The sequence below is a fragment of the Vidua macroura genome, chromosome 3 (assembly GCF_024509145.1).
Source record: "Vidua macroura isolate BioBank_ID:100142 chromosome 3, ASM2450914v1, whole genome shotgun sequence".
Lineage (NCBI taxonomy): Eukaryota > Metazoa > Chordata > Aves > Passeriformes > Viduidae > Vidua > Vidua macroura.
In genome coordinates this window covers 84,844,949-84,863,324 of record NC_071573.1, presented here as the reverse complement: position 1 = coordinate 84,863,324, position 18,376 = coordinate 84,844,949, and the positions used below count along the sequence as shown (strand labels likewise).

Sequence of the window (18,376 nt, the reverse complement as noted above, 5' to 3'; positions counted from 1 at the left end):
AAGGCTTCAAGAAAAACCAAGACCCAGCTATTAGTTGCTAGGAGTAAATAAAGTTGGAGAAAGAAGACCTAGATCTTGGTACGTTTAATATTTTTTTAATGGTAATTCTTGATAACATTATGGCATATTTCTGCCAAATTTAATGAGCTCTGGCATTTGTGGCTGTTGTAGCTGTGAGGGACATTGGGGCTATAATGTAGCCTGGACTTGTAAATACTGCTATGTTTACCACTTTTTTTTTAATTCCATCATGGGTTTTTTCAGGATAGACTTGCTCTTGCCTCCTCATTCTTCTTTTTAATACTCCACAATGGAGTGCTCAAAAATATTCTTCTGTATTTCAGTATTAAATAGGATAAACCATTCCTGTCTTAATCAACTTGCTGAATTGAAGCATCACAAAGTGATCAGATTAATTAGTATCTCTGATTTTTTATCACTTTGTACCATTCCTCCCACAGCCACCACAGGCTGATATAATGATGTGGTATAATACACCTCAAAGTTCTGATGTTTCCACTTAAAATAATTTTTTTATTTAAAAAGAAGTATTTTTTAAAGTGTGCTTTATTTTCTTATCTACTATTCTGGTTAACATGTGAGATAACCACATTTAATGACAGCAAATAAATTGGAATCCCCATACAAAGCCAAGTATCCTGTAGATTCTTCATCTATATCATGAACTTTGAGCATTGCTACCAGAACAACCGTGTTATTTTGCAGCCTGGAAAGCTATTATTGGAGAATTTATGGGCACTTCTTTGTTCACATGTCTGGAAGGATAAAAAATTGTAGAAGTAGTCAAGGGTTGCTAAGATGCCTTCTTGAGAGATATGGTGAAAAGAAATCCCATTTTCTCATGTACCACAGTACAGTATCTTTGTATGACTGCCTTTGAGTGTTTTTCCCCTGAAAAGCTCCCTAACTGTCAATGTTGCTGACTATATATATGAAAAGAAAATGTAAAATCAAAGCAAAATGCAGTATTTCATATACTACAGGAGAAAAATAAGAGAAATGAGGAAATTGATTTTTGTACCAGAGTTCTTCAATAGGATGAAATATTTTAGGTGAAAATGCACAGCTGACTTGAATGCTTCCCACAGAATCAACCTCTCATAATCAAGTTGGGCTAATTGTCTTAATACCAAGTTTTTATTAAAATATGTCAATCAGGAACCTGAACTTGAATTATTAAATTTTCAATAGATTTTGTCCCTGTCTTTACCTTTGATTAAGATGTAAAACAGTACTGAAATCACAGAATCAAAGAATAGTCTGAGCTGTTAGCTAGTAGATACCCACAGGGATCATCAAAGTCCAACTCCTGGCCCTGCACAGGACAGCCCCAAGAATCACACCCCATGCCTGAGAGCATTGTCCAAATGCTGCTAGAACTCTGGCAGGCTGGTGCTGTGATATATCCTCAGGATGCAAAATAACCTTACTGTAAATTACAGCTGATTTGCTAAATAAGCTTGTTTGATCGTGTTTTTTCAACACAATATCTTGACATCCAGAAGTACCTATCCATTGTAAAAGATGTACAGGCAAGTCCAGAGAAAAATTTCATCCAGATACATGGTAACTCCCAGGCCAGACCTAGGAACTCTCTGGGAAAGTGATGTTTTAGCCAGGTCAAAATTATTCTAATGGCAGCCCTCAGCATTTAATGGTGTAGACCATCAGCAGCCATTGGGAGTGTCGTTCCCTTTCACATTACTCAGGGATCCAGCTGAATCACGAGTGGGATTAACTCCAGAGGATAGGGTAGGCTATTTTTCTCCCAACACAGTGTGTTTCCTTCCTAGTTTCAGCTGCCAAAGCCAGTGTTGGCACCGTTGGCCACCAATGGTGGATTAGGCAATGCAGGTAACCGGTGTCTGGCCCTGCTGCAGTAAATCACACCTTGGCTTTGCCAGAGCCAGAGCTGCACTCTGAGCACCAAGCAAACAGGCAGCTCTCATGACATGAAAAACACCCAGCAGTCCTACAGTCTTTCTGTTCTTTTCAGTTTGCTCTGTTACTTAAAAAAAAAAACCAACCAAACATGAGGTAGTGGCAGTATTTTTGTTGTAAGTCCTGAAGACTCAAAAAGCTGATTTTGTAGTGGAATATGCTGGTGATTACAGAACACATTTCTTTCTTGCACATCTACACATTTCTTATATTAAGAATTATTTTTCTCATTAGCAAGACATCTAAGTACAGTGTGTTAGCAAACAATTTCACATAAAAAGGTTATTTGAGTGCTTCTCCTTGCCCTAGGCTGTGAAAAAGGTTAGAAAAAATAGACTGAAATAGAAAAATTATTTTAAAGAAAAGGTCATATAGTGGTCTTCACTTCTCCAGCTTCATATTGTAATTCTTTAAATTTTCTCTTATTTCATTATAATAAAGTTTTTCTCTTAATTTTGTATATGTTCTAAAAAAATTACATAATTCTGCAACCTGGGTTCAGTATTAAAGACCACATAGTTTCTATTCATATTTTAAATTAATTTTCTTGTGACGTATCTGTGGTCAAGCAAAGGTTGCTATGTAAGCTACCAGACTTGACACTGGGTGTTGCAGCTATTTAATGCAAAAGAAATAACCTACAGAGTTGTCTAAATACAAATTTTATTTACTAAATTAAGCATTCGGATTTGAAAATTTTGGTCTACAAAAAGACCTATGCTTTGAGAGTAATAGCAGGAGCATTTTGTCATTTTCTACAGATTTGAGACAAATCAGTATAATGCTTCCCAGTCATTAAAATAGTTAAAATCTGGAGGAGCACATGCTTTATTCTTAATTTTCTCTTATCTCTTCTTAAAGCAAATGAAAATAGAGACTATCTAGGTCACAAGTATCTCTGAGCATTAAGAAAAAGCATTTCTTGTTTTCTTTTCTTTTCTTTTGAGTGAATGTGCTTGCTCGAGGAAGTACGGTGCCTCCTTTTTTAGAACCCTGGAGAAACTTACCTTGATGTTTTATTTTTTGTCTATGATGGAATGGATTATCAAATGTTCATTCAATGACACATTGATTTGTGCCCCATAGGTACCTGAGCTATTTGATTTGCTTTGTTTTGATATCATCTCCTGTTATAGCCTCTTCATTGCTTTGTCGAATACAATCATTTAGCAAACTCTGCTAAAAATACAATTCCTTAAAAATATAGTAGAAAAGAACAATTTAGGTTGACAACACTTTTTTTCACACTGCAAATGTAAACTGTTTCATTCTTGATAAACTGTCCTAATTTTTAGAGATAGTAAATATCCCACAGTGGAATGAAAAATATTTTTAAAACAAAATTTATCCATCACAACCTGACAAAAGTCACTTTTCTAAAAAAGTTGCTTCAGCAGTATGATCAGTTCTTAAAGAAGTCAGACATGAAATCCCGTTCAAATTTTTATATTTCTGAAAAAGCAGTTAATCCAAAGAAAGAATATATAAAAAGACAGGTTTGCTGCAATACTTTTTTCTTCCCAAAAATTATTTGTTAGGATTCCTATCCAGTTTATTTTCCCATTCTAAGACTGTGAGGTGTTCATACTCTACCTCTCCATGGCCAGGGTTATATTTCTGGGTAGAAGGCAGTGCAGTGTCAAGCCCTCAACATGCTACACTCTTCCACTTGAAGAAAAGGTTGAAGTGCAAGTCATTTTAAAGGACGTCTACAGAAGAAATTTATGAGCTTTTTCTATGGAAGAACGCTTATTCTCCATGCAGCTTTTGTCAAACATTCTTAACAAATTGCAATAACCTTTGTCGTATCTAATTTTCTTGCATAAACAAGTCACACTGAAACTATAAATGATGGAAAATTTAATCCACATGGCTTGCACTATCAAAACTGTTAAACTGTATTCTTTTCCACCATGTCAGCAGTGCATTATCTGTTTTATAGGAATGTTGAAAAGATTACTTTTTAAGGGAGATATGGCAGGACCTGTGTAAATGTCCGCCTCACGCCTGCATTAGGTGACGTTTTCGTTTTCAGTTCTTCCTGAAGCTTGGAAAATGCTTCAGTGTTTCTCTTTCCATATGCTTTCAGAGAGGGCATTCCCACCCAGCTCTGATAACTGGCTGCTCAGAGGCACCAGGAAGTGCCCAGAGGCTGAGGCTGCTGTCAGGTTTGTGCTGCCTTCCTGCCTGGAGCAGCCACGTCTGCTCTGGGATGGGAGGTGGTACACCAGCTCTCAGCTGAACAACATGCATAATTCCTCCTCTGGGGGAACTTGGCGCCTTGAAAATTGCGTTTATGTATAAAAGTAACTCCTGGTCCAGGAGATGACGTATTTTCTTCTGTCTTCCCCAGCAGCTGCATGGGATGCTGAATCTGTAAATTCTCCCTTTCACACATCAAGAGGCTTGAGAGTGCTGATAACATCTAGCCAAGGCACATCTGTCTTTTTGCTTTTTGTGAGAATTGTTTACCAAAATTAATAGTCCCCATGAAAGTGTAACAGTGCTATGAAAGACTGTCTTTCCTTCCTTTTTTAATAGGGTTTTCTCTGGGTATTTTACCCATTTATCTAAACCTGCAATGTTTCTATTGGTGCTATCCATCCAGTATAATCTTCAGCACATTTATTTATCTAATGCCTCACACAGATTTTTATGCATTCCAGGATTAAAAATCATGTAAAGGCAGCACTTGAGTAGTCAACTCAGCAAGATCCTGATCACTGTCACGAAAGCATGGTCACTGCCCCTGGCTGTGGAAAGAATTACTTATGGATGGGCTCAAATAACTTCCTGGAAGACTCAGACCTCGTGAATGCAAACAACTTCCTTTAAATTTGCATTAATATACTGCATTAGTATACCAGGGAGAAAAGTAAGAACTACTTTTTGGTTGTAGTTAGAGTTAGCAAAAGCTTTCAAACATTTTCTACCTTCCATACAAAATCCAGGATAATAGCACTGCCAACGGTTTGCAAAGAGTTTTGGTCATAATCCTGAATGCCCTTATCTGTATGGGGATTAAATCAGACCTCAAATAATACTGGAAAATAACTCTGGTGGTCTAATCGCTTAATTATGCCACTTTAACAGTGATATATTTTTATTATTTACAGAAGATGCCACAAAAGTTTGCAGATGTTTAACTTTTGATTATTTTAACTCTAGCAGTATCTTATGTAGCAAAATAGCTCTTAAAGATCTTCCTAGGCTGTATTGTTTCTCCTCGTGATACTCCTTGAGTAATGTTTTAACAATTGCTTTAAGCTGAACATCCTCGTCCATATGAACAGATCTTAAATCAAACAGCAGTAAAATTTTGCTGAAAATTGTATAAATGGAGTATTGGTAGGCCCTAATTAACCAATTAGAAAAGTTTATAAGAGGCAGATTGCTTAAATATCAAAGCTTCTGACTTATATTATCTTTCATAAACTGGCTTTCTCCAATTAGTATATGCTTTTTCAGGATCAGGGGAATAAGATGAAAGGATCTGCAACAAAACTGATTACTGCTGAAACAAAATGGAAGTTGATGCTTTTCATAAAATACAAGGCTATGGCAGTACTTGAATAATTTTATGGGAAGTTGCTGCCTGAGGCATATGTTTTACTGTCTGATACTGAATGCATGAGGAAAAACCATCTGGATTTTTCAGCCTGTACAATTATATGATCCAGATTGAATCACTAGAGGCCAAATATAATTGCTCTGTGTTTTGCTTTTTACTACTCTCTACCTACAGCAGTATGGTCTTGTACAGCATGTATTGTAGCACACAGTTCAAATGATGGCATGGGAATATACTTTTTCTTCTATTGAGGGTTATCAATTTACTATCCAGGGCTTAACGCAATCATCTAAACTTCATCAGTCACTGGAGGAATAATTCACAATAGGAAAGAACAATTTTTGATAAACTTTGACCGCTGTGATGTTTGAACCTTAGGGATTTATTTTTTCTGAGCAGATCTTCATTTAACATTCAGCCAGGTGAAAGTTGTTGCTGCAGCCTTCATGCCTTCAGTTCCAGCTGGAAAAAAAGGAGAGCTGCTTTCGTTGCATGGCCTGAGTAAACAGATTGCACTAAAAAGATAGCAAGTGAATCCTCACTATTAGTTTACTTTGAAGGAAAAGCACTTCAGTGATATATAAACTATTGAAAATATTCCACTTTTGTTTCTAGTGTTGTGTTTTACAGCACCTAAATGTATGCTTTTTGTTTTGCCAGGCTAGTAGGACTGAGTTTCTCCCCTCCACAAGAGTGTTTACAGTTTAATTTTAGACATAATGTGCTGAGTGGAACTAAAAGAAGAAGTGTTCAGTGTTGGAGGGAGGAATGAAGGACTGAGGGGCAATATTTGTGTATGTGGGTCAATAAATGCAAACATTTTTATTTTGTTCTTTAATAATAATAATAATAATAATAATAATAATAATAATAATAATAATAATAATGCTCCATGCCCTTTTGAGTTTCTGGAAAAACTGAGAGCAAGAGTTATAGAAGTTTGGAAAAATTTCTTTTCAAGACTATTTTTATGTACTGCTGTGAGGATTGTTTCTGCTTTTCATGGATAAACTGCAGAACTATGTCAACCAGGTGCTAATCCACACTGCACCTGGCTTTCCTGAATATTTGCTTTTATTTTGATTAATACACTGCTTAACTGTACTCATTCCCTCTCCTGACTCACTTTTCCCATCTATTGTGAATAAACACCTTGCCCACAGTTATATTCTAAATCATAGTCCTTCCTGACAGACTATGGAAAGCAAGTGGTGGGTAAATGGACGATGGTTTTGTGTAGGATCGGGCTGTGACTTAAAGGGTTCAGGTTTAATCCACATGTAAAGACTTTCTGTGTAGCCTTAGGCAAGTCCCTTACCTTTACTGTGCCATGGTCTCCAACTGTGATATGGGAACAAGAAACTTTGTTTTTTTCCTGCTGTGTCTGTTTTCCATAATTGTGCTATAAGAAATCTCTTCCAAGTGAAATCTGGTATTGTGTGTTTGGATAAGACCCAGTACAACTGGGCTTCCAATTTAGTTGGTATTACAGGAATTAAATCAAACGAGAATTTTTTAATACCTAAACACAAAGGAAGTAAGCAAATGTCATTTTAATTGATTCAGGTCTAAAGAAATTTGGCAAAAGGAAATTACATTCTTTTACTGTAAATTCTTAGTCACTTAATTTTATTTTGCCCTCCATGCAAGCCTTAATGAGAAGAAACCACATTTATGCCTATGTCAGTAGGATGTAATTATAGGGGAGTTGCATCTGAAGGCTGTAGCAGCTGAAACTACCAGCAATGTTCTATGAGATTTTCCATTTTTATAAAATGAAGGGGAGAAAAATTGCTCACAAGATGGATTTTTGTCACTTATCATAGAATTAGAGACTCACAGAAAAATAAAATCACAGAATGGTTTGGATTTGGAAGGGATGCTAAGATCATCCAGTTCCAATCCCCCTGCCATGGGCAGAGAACCTTCTACTAGACCAGGTTGCTCAGAGCCCCATACAACCTGGCCTTGAACACCTCCAGGAATGGGGCATCCACAAGTTCTCTGGCTAACCTGTTCCAGTGCACCCTCACAGCAAAGAATTTCTTCCTACTATCTAACTTAAATCTCACATCCTTCAGCTTGAGGACTTGCCCTTGTCCTATCACTCCATACCCTTGTGAGAAGTCCCTCCCCAGCTTTCCTGCAGGCCCCATTCAGGTAATGGAAGGCTGATCTAAGGTAGGCTTCCTAGAGCCTTCACTTCTGAGGGGATTGGATCAAGGGAACCTTGATTCTCTCAGCCTGTCTTCATAGACAGAAGAACTGGTCCAGAACTGTGATCAGTTTAGTGGCTCTCCTCTGGCAGATGTCCCAAAACAGGTCAATGTCTTTCTTGTTCTGAGGGCCCCAGAGTGGGTTGCAGTGTGCAGTCTCACAGGAGCAGAGAGGGGGAATCACCTTCCTCATCCTCTGGCCACTCTTCTTTTGATGCAGCCCAGGAGGTGGTTGACTTTCTGGGCTGTGAGCATGCATTGCCAAGTCATGTTGAAATTTTTGTCCAGAAACAACCCCAAGTCTTTCTCCCCAGGGCTGCTTTTGATCCATTGTCTGCCCAGCCTGTATTTGTGCCTGGGATTGCATGAGTCTTGAAGGAGTATTTGTTAAATCTTGAAGCATGTGTTGATCTTCACCTTTCTCTAGCCTAGAAGATAAGACTTGCCAATGGTGTATGCCAAATGTGCACTTTACCCTCCTGGATGCTATTTTATTTACAGTCCTTAATAGAATTTATATGCAAACTCCTACCATATTTGATTTTCAGAGTAGAACTTTTCCCCAGCAGTTAAGTGATATGATACAAAATGTGCATGCAAAGTCTTATGGCACTGCAAATAGAGAATTTCTAATAGAAATTCTGAAGACTAGACTTATATTTTTATGTAATATATTAGATATATTATAGCACTCCTCTATTACATCACTATGGAAAGTCTATATGTTCTGTGGGATAAAGTAATCATAGCTCCTGAAGCTCATGTGTATATAGATGCAATAATATATTCATGTTATATCTAGTAGTTAGAAACACAGAAGTATGTAGGTTGAAAAAACCCTCTGTGAGTCTTCCAGTCCAACCTCCTGCTCAAAGCAGAGCTCACTCACAAAGTCAGACCATGGCCTTTTTCAGCCAGGTTCTGCAGTCTTTGGGGGCAGAGTTTCACAGAGTGGTGCATTGACCGTGGCAGGACACCGCGTGCCCAGCAAAGCCTCCCTATCATTCATTCCCCTTCCTCAGCTGAATGGAGCAGAGAAAGGCTCATGGGTCAAGATAAGGGCAGGGAGGGATATGTATCTGCATTAATTACAATATCTATGCATGTGGGCTAGAACATCAGCTAATGAGTCCCAGCAATTCAGACAAAAGTCAAAGGCCTGCTCTTTGTTGATTGCCTCAATGTGCAACATGACTGATAAGTGTTTTAAGAAGGAATTTAGCAAAACATACTTAGCATCAATTATTACTGGGTGCTGATTAGTCAGTTCATGATACTGTGGGTAAAATGAACCTTGTTTCTGATCCGCTTCATAGCTGGTTTCACTAGCACGGTGATATTGTTGGTGAAGCAGTAGAAGAGGAAAGGATAATCCTTACCACCAACAATATATGTGTCAGAGCAATACCAATTCTGTTGGTTCTTCAAACACGAGTGCTGTGATTGCTAAGGGTTGGACATGGGATATGCAAGAATTTCTGCAGTGACACCATTTGATTGGATCTTCCTCATAAAAAGATTTTGCTTTTTTTTTGCCCGTGCGTATTCATCAGTATCATGAAACATACAGGGTCCTGCAAACTCAAAATTATGCTCATTTTCCTGATTGTAACTGCTTGGTTTGTGGCTTGTGTAATTGTTTTAAGTTCTTCAGTGGATTGTATGATACTAAGTTTGTTCCCAGAATGGAGCCTGTTCATTGAGGACAGTGAATGGGCCAACCTCTCACTTCAGGTAGTTTGTACACGAAGTGTGTTGCTCAGAAGGAGGTTGTCTTGGATGGACAGATAGGTGCAATATGTAACTTAGCTCTTTGGTAAGCTTGTGCAGCAGGGGTTTGTGGTCAGTTGAGGGAGAAATGATTTTTCAGACCTGGGAAACAACCCTCCCACTGGAGACCTCTCTTTAAAGATGCTTAAATTATCTGGACTGCATAGAGGTACAGGATTGTGATACAAAAAGTAACATCTATGGATATTGGGTCATTTTCCTCAGAAAATCTTGTTTCTCTGAATTCTAGCAGTGCTGCTTAGAAACATATAGATTTAATAACAGGACAATTAGATATAGATTTAATAACATTCTAATGTCTTTAATGAACTAAGTTAAGTGGTAGCTGTATTCCCCTCTACTAATGAAGACTGTACAGAGACAGTCTTCTATTAATGTTGGTGAAGTACAATCAATATAGATACTGGGTCAGGGTACTGTAAAATATTAACAATTATTAATATTCTTTCTTTTTCAGTTTTCTCCTTGTGTTTGGTTGCTTGATTTTGTCCGTGTTTTCTACTATTCCTGAACACACAAAACTTGCCTCTGGTTGTCTCTTCATTTTGGTAAGTGAAAATTCTAAATACAAGACAGTTTTACAGATACTTTAGTATACATTCAAATCCTCTCCCTTACCACAGAGGAAGTAATATGATACAATAACTGAGCATTAAGAAAAAAAACCAGACTTTTCCTCAGAATGATGAAAAAAATTATAAAATAGATGATTCCCCCATCTTTTTATTTAAAAACAGGTCAGATGGTAAGACAGAGATAATAAAGTGTGGTAGTGCATCCCTTCTTTTCTTGAGAACTGCTGTGGTTTATAAGAGATAGATTTTCTACTGCAGTTTGGCAGTGACTGAGCATGAAAGACCTTTGATATTGCTGCTGTCATTTATAAAGTCACTATGTAGTAAGAGGCACTTAAAATAGGAATTAATTTTGGTATCTTAGATACGGATTTGGGCTAGCTATTGGTAGATACTGACATTTTAGTAGCAGTTGCTGCAGTAGGATGTGGTAGTTTCATTATTTCTTCATAATACATGCTTTTGTATTATGTTTATCTCTCCTTTTTCCCTTCTGAGGTAAATGAAAAGGGCTTTAATCCCTAAAAGTGCTTAACATTTTTCATGCATTGTACGGATGACCCTTTATTCATCTGCTTTTTGATGGGCCATTTAGTTCTGCAAGTGATGGCCTGAGGATAGGATATTAAAACATCACCATATACCCAGAGTTACCATGGTTATTTCAGTTCCAGGCACTCAGCAGCCTGTGGCTTGTTAGGTAGCACCTGAGGTGAAGTAACTGTTGACAAATGCCAACATTTTAATTGTCATCACTGTGTATATCCAAAAGCTCTGGTCTTCAGAGCAGCTCCCTAATTAGTTATGGCATGAGCAGGCTGATAAACATAATTATGTGGTGTGCTATGTCTTTACAGCACAATGGGCCACTGCATCAAAATACCTGAACTAAATGTCCAGAGTGGGCTAGGTGCAGGTGTGTGGTGTTTTGCTCCATTGGATGCTTTCTTAGCAGGGCTAATTATGGAGAGCCATGCTAAATGTTGCATTTTTCTTCCTAGCCACATTAGTGCTTTTTCTTTCCCTGGAGAAAAGATCAGGTGGCATTAAAACAGCTAAAAATTTAAACCTACACGCATACCTAGACCTATTATTTACAAAACTGAGCAACACCTGGTAAATGGAAGTCTGTTTGAATGTTCTGCACCTAGTTATATGATTGTACCTGGTACACTAGTAATTGCTAAGATTTTTTGGTATAGAAAACAGGAAAATCTGATTAGTCTGAAAGTACCCTATTTGTAATAGAAGAGGCTTTTGTGACAAGTAATCTGTTTTCCTGTATACTTATGCAAATTGGTCACAGAAATACCATTTGTTCTGACATAAAATATACACTTCCCATGAGCCACATATTTGTTGATTGTGTTGGTACACTTAGCACTGCTGATTCTTCAGCTGGCTGGCTCCCTGCACTGTGCCATGGGTCTCACAGGAGCCACAATGTGCAGGGGCTCTGTGAAAGCCTGGCCTTGCTCCCAGCCTGGGCAGAGGTGTGGTGAGCTCTGGTTGCTGGTACACCAGTCCTTGCAGAAGTGTTCAATAGCTGAGCAGAGCTGCTCAGTGTCTGCTGGGGGAAACTTCAGTGGTTTTTGCTGCTATGGCTTCAAAGAAGAGCTTTGTCCATCTTAACTGTTCTGATTGTACATCCCATGGTATCCTCTGAACACGGAATAGGACGTAAGGAGGAAGAGGGTGGATGGTTGATCCCTGAAGCAACAATACTAGCCTCATCCAGCATTTCTATAATAAAGCCTACTGTGTTCAGCAAATCTTGGCAGGAATAAACCTAGTGCCAGTGAATTTTGCATCTCCTGCTGTGGGTCTCTAATGGAGAAAAATATAAACACAGCAAAGTATGAAGTTCCATAAGCAGGCTAAAGCTGATTGCTTTATTGCAGTTTGCTGATACATGGTTTGTTCCTTCTCTACATACTGAATCCGTAGCTGATATTAACATGTTATTAACATGTATGTTATCAAAACAAACTTTTGCAACCTCAAACCAAGAGGAAAATACATTTCTACATTAACACCTAACTGCAGTCACTAGAGTTTTCACAACCTTTTGCTTGCAGTGATTCACACAGCGCTTCCAAGTGTGTCATTTAGTAAGACAGCTGTATTACCTATTAGATCTGGTTTAATACTCTTTGTGCTTTGTGCTTGAAATAGAAGAAATATGTTTATTTTCTAATGAGGTACTGTACAAATATAACAATCCATAGAGCTGCCTGCTGGGTTTCTGTGAACTGTTTGTTTTGCAGATTTATTCCAGATGGTCTCCCCTACAGCCATGTTAATTGGCTAAAAAGCTAATGTAATGTTCCTTCAACTTAATACCTGAGCTGCTGTGTGCACTGGCACCTGTGGCTTCTGACATATTGCAGCTATTCACAATTACACAGGGAGATTAAAGAGGGAAGTGTAGATGAGCTGAGCAAACCTTTTCCTCCTTCTCAGAAAGGCCAGAGGAGCTGAGAAGATTATTCTTCTCCAATCAGTCAATTCCATTTATCTGCCCGAGCTGTGCCTTACAAGGGAGCAGAGAACATATCTCCTAATCACTGCATCCCAAATACTCTCTCAGAAACATGCAATTTGTGATAGCTCAAAGCAAATCATTGTTTAGGAAAGCAGTAATAGCTGAGGGCTTCTGAGCTTCAGCAGAGGTTAATGGACTCATCTGGGCTGCAGAAATGTCTGAGCTCTGCTACCAGAGCTGAGGCAAACCTGACCTGCTGTGTTGTGTTGCACCCAGCTTCAATTCTGGCATCCACACATGTACTACTCTGTTCCAAGGCTTCTTCTCCTTATCAGGAAACCTGTCAAGAGAAACGCCTTTAATATTTGAATGTTGTGCTTAACATTAAAGGCATGCAGATAAGTTAAGTGCATGTTAAACACGGTAAATGTTGGATTGTTGAATCAGTAATTAATTTGCTTAGACTTGTGTCTATAAATAATAAGAGCAACAAGGAGGAGATCATCAGATAAAACTTCACAATGAAAATCATGCTTTAGCCTCATCTGTGCACACAACTTCTGGGACTTGACTTGTAGCAGTGATATATACCAGACAGGCAGCAGGATAAAAATCTACTTGAGCATCAAAATAAACCACAAGCAGCTTAAGAATCCAACTAACACAGCAAGAAAATAATCTTTAGTGTATTGCTGATCTACAAGTACATTTGCTAGCACTTTATCAAATAATAAACACAAGGGGAGTAAAACTAAGGCTGTGAAGGCAAAATCAAATCTTTTGGGGAAGATAGCCAAGAAGGAGTGTTATCTGGAACTGGCGGTCATTCACTCTCTTGACCAAACTCTCTATATTTTAAGTTCATTTTCAAGTAAAGCTGAAAGTTATGTGAATTTCTGGTTCACTTCTGTTTGTTTGCTGTCAATGCAAGAAAACTAATAAAATAATTTGAGTTGACCCAGGAAGATTTGACTAATTGAGAAGTAAAAAAAAATGTCTTGGATGAGTTTAATGCTTCATTTGACCTGGCATAAAATATTATTTGTGTATTTGATTATCTTAGAACTTTTGGCTTAAAACTCAGATTGAGGTTATAGGGAAAAAAGTAATTTTTATTTGAAGTGAGAAAGCATCACTTTTTTTTTTTTTGGTAATTTTAATTTTTAATCAAAATGGGTAGATCGAAAAATGCAAGTGAATTTCTGCAGGACTGGTTTTATCAAATCTGTTTTGTGTTTTTCTCTGAAAATGGCTGGTGTAGAAAGCTGTACCCAGATTTGTAGAATAAAGGCCTCTGAAAATGTACTCTAGACACATTCTTCAGGCAGAAATAGCTCCCAAAAACGTAAAAGCAGACAGCGTACACAGGATGAAGCTGGTTTCTCCATGTACTATGGTCACTTACATGAACCCAAAAGGAGAGTCTACCAAGTGCTTCTAGCAATTAATATCTTACCAGGATTTTTTCCTCCTGATATTTTTGCATAAAAGAAAGAGGATGTGCACTGATTTAAAAACATAGCGTATAGCTGCCCCATAGCAGGTAAGCATATATTCAATTTATCTCTGCTAGAAAGTTATTCCATTCATGGGAAAGTAATCATACAAATCTGCTACAGCATTGTAAAGCTGGCCAGAGTGGATTTTAAAAAAGGGGATGGATAGTGCTCAATGCAAGAAAAAAAAAAATAGCATTTTTCAGTTTAGGTTGTACCAGCACTTGAATCCTCTTGCCATGCTTGGATAAAAGACCACCAGACCCAAAAAAGGACTTAATGATGGCTCTATAGGACCAGCTATCAAGGCATAAAAAGAAAAAATTGAAGATTTGAATTATAGATACTTTTCTAACAATAAGGTATAAACAATATGACTGGAATTTTGTTGAGTCTTCTTCTGAGAAAAACAGATTAATTGATTCCTGAGCTAAAACATCAGTGAGTTTGTCAAAACTCAAAATCTGTATTTCTTGAGAAATACTTGAGAATTCCTAGTGTTTTATTTTCTGAATCAAATCTTAGCTTTGAAATTTCAAAATTTGTCATAGAAATCTCTGAAAAATTTCATTAGACATACAACACTGATGTTATCAAAGACAGAATAAGAGAGGAAATATAATGTGGATAAGGTCAAAACCTTCATGTTTTCATGTTTGGATTCATGTACACTAATATTATAATAACACAAGCAAAAAGCAATTCAAACATGTCATAAGAAACTACTTGTTAACTTTGAAAATACTCTTACCATACAAAAATTATTATCTTCACATCTTTGCTGTTTAAATTGATGCTCTCCTATTATGTATACAGATTCGACCAAGTCAGAGCTGACTGTTATTACAAAAAGAGTTCATCACAACTGCTTGTGAATCTTTGTGTAGAAACAGAACAGACTTTCCACTGGAAATTTAAATGCTGGACCCACTTTGCTGAAATTAAAAGTTATGATGAGGAAGTCTGACAGAAAGCAAAAATGTAAATTAAAAGATGGAGTTATTATAAACAGTGGCTGTCCTCAAAGCTTAATTCTTCTCTCAGAAGGCAGTGTTGGCACTTCCAACCAACCATCAAAGCTCTCTAACAAACAAGTACACACTGTAGCTATGGAGAAAGAGATGAAAGTAACAATAAAAATTATTTCCTAACAATATAACACAGCACTGCACATAAAAACTCTCGAGATATCTATATATTGTCAGCAGAAGGTATCTATATATTGTCAACAATGTTCAGGATGATAAGTACACTTCAACAGACCAGAGAACAAAGATGTCTCAATCCTGGCATTATTGATATGGTTCTGGGATTGATTATATTATTAGCAATGTTTTGTCCCTTCTTTTATTCTTCTGTATTAAGCAGAAATTACCTTTGTAAAGAAAAGATTGAAAATCACACACTGAACAGAATAATTTTTCCATTGTAATTAAAACTGCAATATATTAGGTTCTACTGGGAAAGCTTAAATGGGTTTGATGACTAAAGATGATTAAAACTGCATATGTGATCTACAGTCAGGGAAAAAATAGTCTTATAACTGAATCACTTGAAGAAGATAGGATAACACTGAACAGTTACCTTGAGTGCCTTCAGGAGCAAATGCAGTAGAAGGCAAGAGAGATTTTGCACTGCCAGAGCAGAACTACCAATCAGTTGTGTTTAACAAGACATCTGCATTTGATGTGCAATGTTAGGATCACTGGTGGCTGGTGGATGAAATGCCATCCACAAAATTGTTTTCCATTCCTCTGAATGAACAGGGCATGTATAGATAAATGGGTGGTAATGTGCAATGAAGAAAGAAGAATGGAAATAGCAAAACCACAAGCAGTGATATATGTAACAAGTTCATGAAGTAGTACAATTTTCATATTAAAATGGCTAACCTGTAGTAAGAAAGCCAGTGTTGAATTTCTAAATTGGTACATTACACTAATTTATGTTATTGTTATCAGTTCCTATATAAATGGGCAAAATGGGGAGGATTAAATGTCAGTGATGGGGTGGCAGGCTTCAGATCAGTAAGGATTTAATTCTTTGAGGAGGGGAAAGCATATCTTCTTTTAGGTTGATCAACACATTGTGCTAAAAAACCAAACCAGCTGTCCTGGACTTCCTTTAAGGACAAGTAAGCAACATTCCTTACACAAGTGCTCTTCCCATTACATGTCTTTCTTGTTTTATCACTTTAAGTGATAACAAGGTAGCATGGGAAATCACCTCCAAGGAATAAGTGTAATATTTTCTGCAGATGTAGATCTGTAATAATTTATGCTAGATCCTGCAATATTGAAATTTATTGGCTTCATGTCAGAGTTTGAGATGGAGATCAAGAGCTACCTTCTTAAAACAGGCAAGAAACAGTTTAGATTGCAACAGTAAAAATGGATAGATATCAAACTCTCTATCAGAAATTCAGACCTGACCTTTGTCAGGGAAATATTGATTTGCCAAATGGAAATGCAGAATATGTCCCCAGAGGAAAGCCAAAGTACATGGTTAAAAATAACATGTAAGGAAAAAATTCTACAAACCATTAAATGTCAAAAGGAAAACAGTGCTGAAGAAGGCAGCACATCAGTGATATGAAAGCTGTTTGGAAATGTAGGGAAAATCCAGCATCTGAGTAACACAGAAAAGCTGCAAACCACTCCATCCCTTTGCAGAGACATGACAAAGCATGTGAAAACACAGCTTGCTGCAGTCAAAATGAGAACTTTCCTCAAGTGACAGGAGAAATCTGTTCGCAAGATTCAGTTTAAAAAACTGAATTCAAGCAAACGTCCAGCACACAGCTGGGTAAACACACCATGCAATGGGTGAGCAACCAGCTCATGGATTGGGTACTAAGAGTTGTAGTGAATGGGGTGACATCAGACTGGTGACCTGTCACTAGAAAGGCCCACAAGGCTCCATCACCAGCCCTGCACTCTTCAACATCTTCATAAATGACTTGGAGGCAGGACTGGAAAGGGATACCGAGCAAATTTGCAGATGATGCAAAATAGGGAGTAGTTTTGACTCCCTTAAAGGCAGGGAGGCCCTGCAGAGAGACCTTGACAAATGAAAGGCTGGGCAATCATCAACCACATGAAGTTCAGTAAGGGAAAGTGCTGGATTCTGCACCTGGGATGGGCAAGCCTGGATGTACAGACAGAGCAGGGAATGAGATGCTGGAAAGCAGTGCCATGGAAAAGGACCTGGGTGATGCTACGTTGAACATGAATCAGCAGTGCCCTGGAGCCAGGAGAGCCAACCCTGTCCTGGGGGGCATCAGGCCCAGCATCACCAGCTGGGCAAGAGAGGGCATTGTCCTGCTCTGCTGGTGCCCAAAGAGGCTACCTGGAACAGAGGTTAGACAGAATAAAGTAGGTATTTATTAAAAGGCCTTCAAAGGATACACCTTAGGCACAAGAGCCTGGCCGGGGCTCTGCCCAAGATGGACAACTACAAGTTTTGGTCCATTTACATATTGGGTTGTCAAATTATGGCTTCAGGTTATGAAGTCCCATCCTCCCAGTTTGCTTTCTTCAATTCACTGTTGTTTATACTTTTTAGGCCCAAATTTGTAATGGTGTACTTGGTTCTCAGGCTGGAAAAGGATTGTTTTGTCTAACTAAACTGTGAAGAGAACTTGCTAACGCTTTATATGAAGTTCAGAGTCACACACTAAGGCAGTACAGAATCTGAAAAACATAAAAGCTAAAACTCAAGACATCACTGCTCTGCACTGGAGTAGCCTCACCTCGAGTTCTAGGGGTGGTTTTGGGCACTGTAATATAAAAAAGACATAAACCTGTTAGGGAGTGTCCAAAGGAAGGCAGTGAGGATGGTGAAAGACCTTGAGGGGAAGGTGTGTGAAGAGCAGCTGAGGGCATTGGGTCTGTTCAGCCTGGAGAAGAGGAGACTGAGGAGAAACATCACTGCAGTGAGAACTTCCTTGTGAGGGGAAGAAGAGGGGAAGGCACTGATCTCTTCTCTGTGGTGACAGTGACAGGACCCAAGGGAATGTCCTGAAGTTGTGTCAGGGAGGTTTAGGTTGGATATCAGGAAAAGTTTCTTCCCCCAGAGGGTGTTTGGGCACTGGAACAGCTTCCCAGGGAAGGGGTCACAGCACCAAGCCTGACAGAGTTCAAGAAGCGTTTGCACAGTGCTCCCAGGCACAGGGTGTGACTCTTAGGGGTGTTGCTGTGCAGGGCCAAGAGCTGGACTCAATGGTGCTTTTGGGTCCCTTCTGATTCAGCTTGTTCTGTGATTTTGTGATTTTGTGAAAT

The 18,376-nt window shown here is 38.3% G+C and overlaps 1 protein-coding gene across 5 annotated transcripts in view; it reads left to right on the top strand.

Annotated features, from left to right (window-relative positions):
- KCNQ5 (potassium voltage-gated channel subfamily Q member 5) overlaps nt 1-18,376 on the top strand; it is a 273,412-nt gene that overhangs the window by 179,081 nt on the left and 75,955 nt on the right. For all 5 annotated transcript variants that reach the window (XM_053974030.1, XM_053974028.1, XM_053974027.1 and 2 more), the window contains exon 2: nt 9,998-10,088. In XM_053974030.1, coding sequence (XP_053830005.1) covers nt 9,998-10,088 — 91 coding nt within the window. The remainder of the gene's footprint in view (nt 1-9,997; nt 10,089-18,376) is intronic.